Source organism: Typopeltis vanoorti, chromosome 22 (genome assembly GCF_054136105.1).
Source record: "Typopeltis vanoorti isolate ZY-2024b chromosome 22, IOZ_Tvanoo_1.0, whole genome shotgun sequence".
Lineage (NCBI taxonomy): Eukaryota > Metazoa > Arthropoda > Arachnida > Uropygi > Thelyphonidae > Typopeltis > Typopeltis vanoorti.
Window position 1 is genome coordinate 12,594,465 of NC_143570.1, and position 12,305 is coordinate 12,606,769.

Genomic DNA, 12,305 nt, shown 5'->3' on the forward strand with positions numbered 1-12,305 from the left:
CATTTTATTATTATTATTAAGAGAGACCTTCTCCAGGGAGTCAGGACTTATCAAGGGAGGCCACATATCACCTGCATTAGTTGTCATACCTTTTCTTGAATTCATTCACACTACTTGCACGCACAATTCTATGAGAGAAAAATCCCCCCCCCCCTTCTTTACTGCATTCATTCTCAACTTTCACGGATGCCCTCTTGTCCTTTCCTCATCCTCCATAAAATGATTAATTCCATCTACTGGTATTCCTTGTGACCCTTTAAGAAGTTTGTAAGTCTCAAGCATATAATTTCTTTTTGTCCTGTTTGCTAGTGTCTACAGTCCACAAATTCTTAATCGATCTTCATAATCTGTATTCCACAATTCCCATATTATCTTTAACACTCTCCTTTGCACTCTCTCCACTGTATCAGCATCAGCATAGAAACTGGAAGACCAGACATGTGCATTGTCCAAGTGAGTTGTATTCAGACCTTGGAAAGAGGCATAATGACTTTCTTATCCTTATGTATTAATGTTTATATCAGCATTGCTTTAACCTTTGTATTGTATTGTATTGTATTTGCAATCTTTGCTATATGGCCCTTAAACTTCCATTTCCTATCTATTAAAACTCCCAGATTCCTGGCCTGATCAGTTTCTTCTAGCGTCATTCTAACCAATACGATATGATGTGCCATTGGATATCTCATTATACCAAGTACATTTACTAACATTGAACTGACAACTATTTTCACATGCCAACAATTCCAGCCTATTCAATCATTCTGCAAGTAGTGTGATGATGTAAAGGTAGGCAGAGTAATCAGGAATGCAGCTGATAGCCCTGCCTATCTTTGCACCATCAGCAAACAGCTCTATGTCACATGTCAAATCCTTCCCAATGTCATTAACGTAAAGATTGAATAACAATAGACCAGGGACTGATTCTGGTGGTACACCACTGGTCACTTTAAATCTTGCAGACTCACCTCCTCCCTTATACCACTTTTTGATATGTCGGTCATCTTATCCATGCTAATATTTTATAATCCAGTCCTTATTCTCTAATTTATGCAACAGTCTTCCTTGTCGAACTTGCCATTGAATATACAAGCAGTCCCCGGGTTACAAACGAGATACATTCCTGAGAACGTCTTTAAGTCGAATTTGTACGTAACTCAGATCCCTGATGCACATTACATATGTGGTAATAATAACAATACTATAATGGCTCATATGTAGCAATAATAATACAGTGTAATACTGTAATAATAATAAGTTACAGAAACTATTGTACGCTTTCTTTTAATTCAAACAAACAAAACAAACTCATACAAAAAGTTTAGATAAGAGCTAGGAGAAATTTCAAAAAAGAATATTAAAGGTTGCATCAGTGTCTTGCTTACTGGAAGAGACACTTCTGAGGTAAGAAGGTAGGCTAAGATTAATTGGAAGATGGTGCTAGAGAGGATGGACCTAGTGCTACTGGATAATTACAATTTGATTCTGTTTCTGGGGGAGGAGAGGGGAGCTTACCACTGAAGTCCGTTTTTTGAAAAAAGGTATCTAGGATTGTTTTCACAGCCTTTTTCTTTTTTCATCATAAATGACCTTGTAGCAGCTGATGTTCTTACTAACTGTGTGGTAAACCTTTGTAAACTGCTGAATGTTAGGATCTTGCTCCTCAAGCTTAGCAATTCCTGCTTCAATGAGACGAAAGGCTTCAGCTAATTCTTTTGTCTTAAACTTTCTTGGCTCTGAATCTTCTGATTCTATGCGTTCTTGTGTTTCTATTAGCTGATTCTCTATCCATAAGGTCTTCATTGGTTAATTCTTGTGAATGGTACTTCAGTAAGTCAATGATATCATTTTCATTAATGTCCAATTGCAGTGCATTGCCACTATCCGCCACAGCTTTTCTGATGTCTTCTGTGAAGCCACGAAAATCATCACAGAATTGAGAGCACATCTTGTTCCACACCACTTTAATTGTTGATTGCTTCACTTCCTCCCAAGAATCAGCAATGTTTTTGATGGTATCCTGGATATTATAATTCTTTCAGAACTCTCTCAAGGTCATCACATCATCTTCTGTAGCCCGGAATGCTTGCGGGAATGGATGCCATAAGTAATAAGCTTTAAATGCAGAAATGACTCCCTGATCCATTGGCTGTAGTAACGATGTAGTGTTGGGTGGTAAAAATATGACCTTTACATTATGGTGGTCATCTAAAGATGTTTGATGTCCAGGAGCATTGTCCAGCACAAGCAGAATTTTAAAGGGAATTTTCTTTTACAAACAATAATGTTCAACAGCAGGAATAAAACAGTTCAAGAGCCAAATAACGGGAAGAGCTTCTTTAATAATGCAGCAAAGTACGGGTTTGTTTACATGCACAAAAGAAACTAGTTCCCTAATTATTAATTTAATTATTCTTATCGAGAGCCTTGGGAGCCTGTTCGTAAGTACAGAATGGCATAAGTTGGGTCGTCCTTAACCCGGGGATTCCCTGTATTTTTATTTAATCCTTTATCCAGGTGTAATTTCCTGGCAAGTTTAATTTAAATTATAACCAAGTGAAAAAAACTTTCTACTGTCTTCCATGATTTATTCTGTCAAAATCCTTAGTAAAGTCTAAAAGAATCACAGTCAGTGTTGTCACTTTAGGTGTGCTGTGGTAAGACAATTATTAAAAATCATTAAATTTGTGTAAAAAACTTACTTTGTTAAGTTTTTTATTTGCACATCACTTCAGATCCTTCATTAGCGAGATTTAAATGCTACATAAATTTGAAAGATTCAGATATTCTTTTTTTTAACAATTTTTGATCTTATATTATCAATTTAAAAATGGTATACACAAATATCTAATGACAGTTTCAAGTTGTTGAGAAGGTTAAAAATAAATATCAGTTTAAAAAAATACACAGTTAATTAACAGGAAACTACAAGGAATAACTAACTGCACTACCCTTCTTGGCTGCAGGTAACCTACTAAGTAGAACTAAGCTATATGTGCTGCTGAGAGCCTGCATGCCTTTAATTACTGTGCAAATTTCCATCAGTGCAAATGCGCCAGTGAGTTTGCTGCTTAACACGTTCATTGCCAATCACGTGATATCGCGTGATGCGAGTTCTCGCCAGACGGCCGATCATGCATTATCGCGTGGACGTCGCTATCAAGTAAAAAAAATTTGGCCACCACATGAAATTCCAATTTTCAGCTTGGCAATGAACGTGTTAATCTCTGCTTGCCTTCTGCTCTTAAAACACAGGCGCCTCATCACAGGCTATGTGTAGGAAATCTCAATACTCTTTGTATATGACTAATATGCTCCGATGGCAATGCTTGCCTTATCTGATTTACGGTCATACTGTGAATGTCTTGATATTTGTAACAGTTCATAACTATTTATTTTAAATAAATAACTGCTCAAAAATTATTTATTGATGCATTTTCTGGATGTATGGCATACCACACCGCACCTAGCACACAATATATACTCCTTATCATGGTATATTCATTCCTCTTATCTAACCAAACAGTAACATTATTATAAAATGTCAGCAGATTGCTGAAACATGACCTTTCCTTAGTAAACTCAAGCTGTTTATTGCAAAATATAGATTTCTGTGTCAACCCATTTATGTATATGAGCTCTTAGTAACTTTTCCAAAATCTTCACTACCACTTCAGAGATAGTGACAGGTTAATATTGGACACATTAGTCTTTTCAACATCCTTGTGCAATGGGATTATCATATATTCCCATTGCACATTGCATATATTCTGAGGCTCACATTATATAGCATGGCCAAAGGAACAGCCAGTTTATGTGAGCACTCTTTTATCATCTGTGCTGATATCCCATCAACTCCTATTGCCAAATTCTTATTTAGTTTGTGCAACAGCTGTAGTACTTCCTCTTCATACACCTGAGTTTCTTCATCCAGTAAAGAGGAACAGTGAGCTGAATGTTGTATACACGAGGTTGGTAGCTTTTAGCAAAATGGGCACTCATTTAATTAACAATCTCTTCTGCATCTGTCACATGCATACCATTTATATTCAGCAGAGTTATTCTTTCATACTCATTTTTTTCTTTCATTTGTAGCATGATGATAGAATCCTTTAACTTGCAGAGCCAGTTTCTCTTGAGACTCAGACAGTTGAACATTTACCCAGTTTTCCTTATAATTGTATAAGATAGGAATCACAAAAAAATTTTACTCACCCATAGTATGAATTGTGTAAAAGAAATGTGTGTGTGTGTGTGTGTGTAGAGGGAGAGAACATCTTTAATAGAATTTAAAACAGTCAAATTCAACTTATATGCAATAGTTTGTAACACCTGGTATGTCTATTGAATTTTGCTGCTAGCACATTTTTTGTTAACATATTACACGCTGCTTCTGTTCTGCGACCTGCTAACCAGTTACCAGTCTTCCACGACAAGAACTTCTTTATTGTGCTTTCTTATCTAACAACGTACACTGCATTTTTCATTTATGCATCTCATATAATGGACAAGTTTCTCCTCATTTGAAATATCTGTAGAAGTATCTAAAAGAAGACTTACTACTGGAGTCTTTGATTTCCTTAATTAATTTTTGTTTAGTAGCTATCGACTTTCCTTAGTTAATTGACCTTAATTAACCTCTGACTTCTTTCATTTCAGTTTACATTGGAAAGAAAGGGTTGAGAACTAAAATTTATCCAGTCCAATCTCACACACCACTTTCATAATGTGGTACATAATTGGAAGGGATTGCTTTTGGAGGTGGTGAATGAATTCAAGAGAAGGCACGTTGGCTGGTGTGGGTGATATATGGCCTCCCTCAATGAGACTCTGACTCCCCACAGGTCTGGTAATAATAATAATAATAATAATGTGATATTCAGTTTTATTCTATTCAAAACTAAATGGAGATGAATTCGCATTTTGAATCTTCTCTATACTCCTGTGTCCTGAGTTAGCATGAAGATACCGCTTTCAGCAATAACATTGGCAATGAGACTTCTCATTTCTTGTATCTTCTATCCATGTGAATTTGTGCACATCTTTATGCTGGAACATGATATTAATAATGACTAGTCCATGTCATGAACAGAAATCCAGCAAGTACTTACCATTATCATCAGCTTTGCCATTTTCTCTATATTTCCAGAAATGTCTATGTATGTCTGGTAACTCCTTCCTTTCACTTTTTTTTTGCCTGAATGTAATATCTTGCATTTGTTATTTTGAAGAATCTCACCTGTTTTTATCTTCCTTTGTTTCAGAAACAACAATTATGTCAACTTATTATTTCTCAAATTCTTCATTTAGTTCCATTTTTTCTCCATGAATACATACTTCTTATGATGATGATGATGATGATGTTTATCTTGAATCTGCTGTTTATTGAGTTGGATTTTGCTGCAGTATCTGATTTTTCCACTGTTCTCCTTGGTTCCCTAATGAAAGCAGTGGACCTTGTTTAACTCGATGATGCCCCAGCTGTCACTTAATTCCATTATATTGTACTATCATTTTCTTTTGGTTTTAGTGAATAAGAATACAATTTGGTTGGTAAAATACCAAACTGCCAACTCATCCTCATTCATACAGTATCTTTTGGATACCTACACTGGTATACAAAACCTAAGGATGAACACTATTTCTGAAGATTACAACTGCAAAATCAAATGAATCAGCTTGTGGTAATTGGTATAACTGAGGATTTCAAGTAGAAAGCAGGTACATATTCAAATTTTCAAATTGCATGCAAAGAGGCCACATGGTAGCACTCAACAGGATAAAAGGCAAAAGGCTTCACTAAGTGAATTTGAATTTGTTTGAAGGAAACTCTTTTTGTGAGGGAATATAGTTGCAAACTTAGATGTCTTGTAATGTCTCCAAGACATCATCTAGATGATTTCACATGGGGAAGAAGTATTGAAAAGCCTGAAGAAGGCTGCAGAATTACTGATATTGACATAGAGTTTGGAATCTCACTTAGTGATCCAGGCTCTGTGCAGTGTTTCAAACCAATGGAATGTGTTCCAGACATTTGCTAAGAGGTCACCCTTGCTCTACCAAGGAGCACGAAGACAGATTTTTGGTTATATCAGCAAAGCATAATTGACACCATCACAAGAATGTTCTTGAAAGGGATAGATACAGAAGTACTAGGGTGTGGGGAGGCATTATACTTAAAAGGGATTATGACTGGTGAATGATATTGCAACAAGTTCTTTGACATTGTGTTTGATTATTCTGTGGTGGTTGTAGGTGAAGAATCCATTTTTATGGATGACAGTGCCACACCACATTGTACACTAGCAGTGGAGATACTTCTGGAGACCAAGGATATTAATTGAATCAAGTGGCCATAGAACACATTTGGGATGTAATAGGGATATGCATTGCTGCTTGAAATTTCCCTTCAGAAAACAAACAAGGCCTTATCCTTGTTCTGAAGGAGAGGAGTGGGCCGATTTGTCTAAAGAACACCTGAATCATTTGGTGCTAAACATGATAATGTTGTGAGAGATGTATTCTATTACATGGTAATGTAATGGAATTCGTCTTCCATAGTGAAATATCTCTCTGCATAGTTTTCTGTAAGCACTGTACATTAATTCCTTAACTACATCCTTAGAAAATTTGGAGCTTTTGCCAAAAACGTATTGCACTTTAATTTGTATGAAATTTATAACACATTTTTTGTGTAATATAATTTGTTAGTATGCTGGCAATAAATTTATTCCCACATTTGGGTGTAGTCATGAAAATTTTTTTATATACAGGTAATAAAAATGTAGTTTGATCTTAGCTTTGGGACACCAGTGTATTAACAGGGCATACCAAGGTGAGTAGTGGACATTAGGTTAGAAGCTCAGTTCTCCACATTAGTTAAGAATTTATGTAAGGATTCCCAGTTATCTAGCTCAGACCCTTAAGTGATTCCTGGAAATCTACACATGAATTCAAAATTGTAAAATATTCAAGAAGATTTTTAAGAGGTGTTCCAGAGAAGAATTATGCTAGCATACCCAAGAAGAGGCTAAGAGAAATCATGGAAGGAAAACTTGAAGAAGAACCAGCTGGGTTCAGGCCAAATAGAGGTTATCAGAATCAGATTTTACTTTAATAGTTAAGAAATCATGGATATATAAGGAAAACCTGTGTTTAAGTTTGTAGATCTGGAAAAGGCATATGATAAGGTACCTAGAGAAAAGATGTTTAAAATGTTAAACTTATATGCCCTGAACAAGGCAAGAAATACATAGCCTATATTTGAGTTGTAAGTGGAACAGTTAAAACTGAAAAAAGTACATGAAGCTGGTTTGATGTAAAATGAGTTGTGAGACAAGGATGCACATTATCTCCACTGTTATTCTTCAACTATATTGATAACGTTATGAAAGAAAGTGGCATTAGGTCTGATATCAAAATTTTGATGTGCAATTTCAGTTCTTTACTTTATGAAAATGACATGATACTCTTAAGTGAATACTGGCTTGTAACAAGTTTGGTATGAAAATCAGCAATAAAAAGACAGTGACTGTGGCAATAGTCAGGACTGTTGAAAACATCAGCTACGTTCATTTATGGAAAACCTGAATAAGTAAAACATCTCAACTATTTAGAATAATTTTGAGTAAAAGATGACAGATCAAATATTTAAATTAAATTAAAATGACAGCAGAATAAGCAAAGCTTGCATTGTGAAGAGTCAACTGAATAAATTTTTATGGAAAAAGAGAGAAATTAGTTACTAGCTGTATACAAGACAGTATTAAATGGGTTAAAAAATAAGACAGTTGACCAAGACCAGAGATACGAGAGGCCAAAGAAAAATTAGAGGAGTGAACAGATGGCATCAAGGGAATCATTATAAAAATGAAGATACTGGAAAGAAACTGACATTGTTTACCATTCAGCAATGTATGAGCAGAGCCAATCTCAAGTAATATGTTCATGTTCACTAAAGTAGAATTGGAGAGGAAAACAGGGTATTTGATGCCATAATGGTCAAAAAAAGATTCAGAGAAATTCTAAGATCTACGTGAATTGATGCGTTATGGAATGCTTTAGAAGACCAAAATATAAGATCCATTAATATTGGAGTCTTGATTGCTAACAGACTAATTTGGAGACCAATTGATTAAAAATGATCATAGGAAGTTAATAATAATGTTAGCTTTTTATGTAGTACTGTTATAGTAGTCTATATGTCCTTGAGCGTTCACATCAAAAATTTGATGATGGTAATGTATAGATTTGTAGTAAGTTGAGAAAGTTTATACACATTTAGGTCGTTGGAATGCTGATGCGACTGAAACTGTGGTTTATCAGAATTCAAAACTTGACAATTATTCCATAACCTTCATAAACCATGTCAACAAAATATCTTGCTAAACAGCAAGGACGAACAGAAATATTCATATTTCTTTATATAACAAATGAGCAAAAGGCCTTCAGAGATAACTTTCCATGTTCTGAACACTATATTGTCTTCGTCGATAACAGGTATTGAAATCTACTAAGATGCTGTTCTGCCTCACACAAATATAAGCCTTCCATTATAGCACATCATTACATATTCCATTCAGGTTGCAACAATTTAGATCATATTGTACATTAGATATGAGGACATTATTAAAAGCTCATATGAGACCACTTCGTAGATTAGCAAGATCTCCCCATCTGGATAAAATCATATCCATATCTCCAGCCAAAAATAAATAAATACCACTGGAAGAGCATTCCATGCCATCTCTAAGATGGCATGGAATGCCCTTTTAAAGGTCCAAATGTCTAAAGGACACACAGCCCAGATTAAGTAAGCACATCCAAAGTCATCGAAATTTAGCCATATTGCAGCCATATACAATACTAAGACACTTGCAATGCAGGTGAGTTCATCAGCAGTAAATGAGAAATGACATTTTGCCTCTCACTCAAACAAATAAGTATTTGAGAGAAAATGTTCAGCAGAATGAATGAGTGAGTGAGTAAAAGACCTGTTAAAGAGATTCTGGAATACTTCCCATCTGCTTGTGCTGTCGCTGTCCCCTTTTCAGTTTGTTTACTAACCCCTTCCCTTCTTATATTCTAATTAGCTTTCATTTATTTTCCTAAACTAAATAACTACTTCCATAAAATTCTTTGCATCTTGCCTCAAAATAAGTTAAGTTTTTGCAGCATGCTTTCTCTAAATCATGTTATTATGTAGGGGGCCTTCAAGGAGTCAAGAACTCATTGATAGAGAGAGAGAGAGAGAGCATCTTTCAAGCTACACAATGTCTGAATACCCATATCTTGAAAACATTCATTGAAGATGCATTCACAACGCACTGCTAATCTATTCAACGCATTCACCATAAGCTATGAGAAGAACCTGAACCTCACATGCTTACTAACCTACTTACCCTTGCTGAGCTTCTAGGAATAATCCTGAATTCTTCCCTACTGACTATGAGTTATAAAGTCTCTCTAAGATTTCATTACTCACTTGTAGGTTTTCTATTATAACATATTCCCTCTCCTTCCATCTCTTACCCAAGTCACATTTTCTTAATCCTGAATGCAAAATGAAGTAGGCTAGATATCATCTTAGTTACTTGTTGCTGAATCTTTTTCCTCATCTCCACTGAACCCAGGTGATCATATCTGAGCACAGCAGTCAGGATGTGGTCTTATCAAAGCCTTGTAAAGTAGGAGAATAACTTCCTTATTCCTAGTGTTCTCTTCAGTATTACAGATGTCTGATGTGACTGCCTATTAGGGGATTGCTTGAGGGTCAGAGCTAGCTAACTGGTGGGAAGAGACCTCCATATATCCTCTAAAGAATATGGAGAATAGAGCAGGGATTTTCCCTAATATCCAATCTCCACCTTGCCATGGTGTAGCCTATTATTAGATATACACTTGGATAATTAATAAACAGGGATGGGCTGGCAGTTTCAGACTTAGCCAACTGAATTGTAATTCTTTCTTGAGAAAAATAAATAAATAAAAAATTAAAAAAAAATGATGACATGATGATGACAAGCATATAATTGTTGTTTTGTGAGAAACAACAGATGAACCCAAAACAAAAAGAAAGTTATAACATAATAAAATGTCCTAACAAGTTCGACAAATTTATATCATCTTTCTACATCACCCAGCTAATAATAATTATGTTTTAAATTTGTAATTTTATACTAATAATACCTTTTGGACATACTAGCAACTTTTAATACAAATGCTTTTATCAAAATCATTTTATAACCTGTAGCTATATGTGTATTTTGTAGTGTTTTATGTATTTTATTTTATCTTTATTTATGGGAGATGTAATGAAATTTATATATCATTTTAGTATGATCTGCTACAAGTTAAGAAAATTTTGGTTTAATGATTTCATTATTAAGCTTTAAATATATTTAGTTTCTATGGCAAATACCCAAATTATAATAGGAAATAACTCTTTTATATCAAGGGTGCAATAATGTTGTTAAGTTTGCATATTAGCTTTCTTTAATACTACATTTTTAGTTTGAAAAAGCATACATAAACAAAAATGTTATTTCACTTTTCTTGCCTTTTTCAGTTATTGTTAATTACCAGAAGGTTATTGAGGTATCAGCAAGAAATTCTGGAGGCATTCAACAAATTTACCAAAAGTCAAGAAACAGAACAAGGCTGTAATACTCTAGATACTATAAGAGAAGGAGCTTCCCTTGATACTAGTGATATAATGTATGTTGGCAAATATGATGTTTATAGAGTGACTGTATTAAAATTAATTGATTAATTCTGAAAATCTTCATTTAATGACTTCCTAGGTGCAGGACTGCACCTAGGAAGTCATTAAATATGAAGGCACGCACACATATATATATTTAGAAATTTTTTTACCTTGGGTATAATATACGTTAAAGATACCAAGCTATTTTAAACCTGGTTTTAATCCATTTCCCAAGTAAGCAAACAGACAAGAAAGTCAAGTTTGCGCCTGCAAGTAGTGCAAGTCTGGGTGATCCACACGTAGTGCAAGTCTTAGGCAACTCGTGGTAAAGGTGAAATAAGCTCTGGTCACTATTCTTAATATTTACCCTTAATGCAAAGCACATCTCCTTGAGGAGATGTATGATGCTATGCATTAAAGGCAAGGGGGTCACTACCCACACCAGCTTTCAGGTTTCATCAGTGGGAGCCAGGCTTAGAAATACCAAGGTTTTAGTAATACCAGGTTTAAAATAGCTTGGTATCTTTAACGTATATTATACCCAAGGTAAAAAACCTTCTACATCTATCTCTCATCCAAGATTTTTTAATAAGGTCAAAGCACCTTATGGTAACTTGTTTTGGTAGAATATTTATAAGCTCTGTATTACTAAAATCTTGGTATTTCTAAGCCTGGCTCCCACTGATGAGACCTCAATAAAGGTCGAAACCGGTCTGGGTAGTGACCCCCTTGCCTTTAATGCATAGCATCATCATACATCTCAAGGAGATGTGCTTTGCATTAAGGGTAAATATTAAGAATAGTGATCAGAGCTTATTCCACCTTTACCACGAGTTGCCTAAGACTTGCACTACGTGTGGATCACCCAGATTTGCACTACTTGCAGGCACAAACTTGACTTTCTTCTGTTTGCTTACTTGGGAAATGGATTAAAACCAGGTTTAAAATATCGTGGTATCTTTAACATATATATATATATATATATATATATATATATGACAGAATGATCATTGACTCGGTTAACATACATAGTTTTATGAAGAATTAAATGACTAGAACCGAGATTTAAGTAAAAAGGTTTTAATATAAACACACTACTAGTTTCGGCCTGTAACAGCCTTCTTCAGGTGACATTATAAAAGAAAAAACACTAAACATTGAGGGTTAAAAGACTATGAACAACACAGACAGTCTTTATACATAATTAGCATGAAAACGTTGTAGTTGTATTTGAAGCTGTTCTTTCGTTTGTTGCATTGTTGGGAGAGTGCGTGTTTGCTGCATCACGTGAACGCCAGTACATGATTACAGCTGAATGACTATCTGGGAGGTTGTAGCTTAAGTTGTTATTTAGATGAACAGGATTGAAGTTGATTTCTCTAGATTCCACAATTTTTCTCTCTATTTCGTCACTGCAACGGAAAATGTTAGTAGATTTTTCCCAGCAGACTTTGTGACTTTGGTTATCATCATTAGGATTAGCCGAGAAAAGGATATGACTTGATAATGCACTCGCTCACTGTCTCTTGTAAGTAATGTCTCTCATGTGTTCTTCCATACGCATTTCGACAGATTTGTCTGTCTGCCCAAAATAAGGAAT

At 35.1% G+C, this 12,305-nt stretch overlaps 1 protein-coding gene across 1 annotated transcript in view; it reads left to right on the top strand.

The window, feature by feature from the left end:
- Positions 1–12,305, top strand: part of LOC150094163 (uncharacterized) — a 128,952-nt gene that overhangs the window by 61,828 nt on the left and 54,819 nt on the right. Inside the window, exon 8 of the mRNA XM_090412414.1 lies at positions 10,568–10,716. Within this exon, the coding sequence (XP_090268540.1) occupies positions 10,568–10,716 (149 nt within the window). The remainder of the gene's footprint in view (positions 1–10,567; positions 10,717–12,305) is intronic.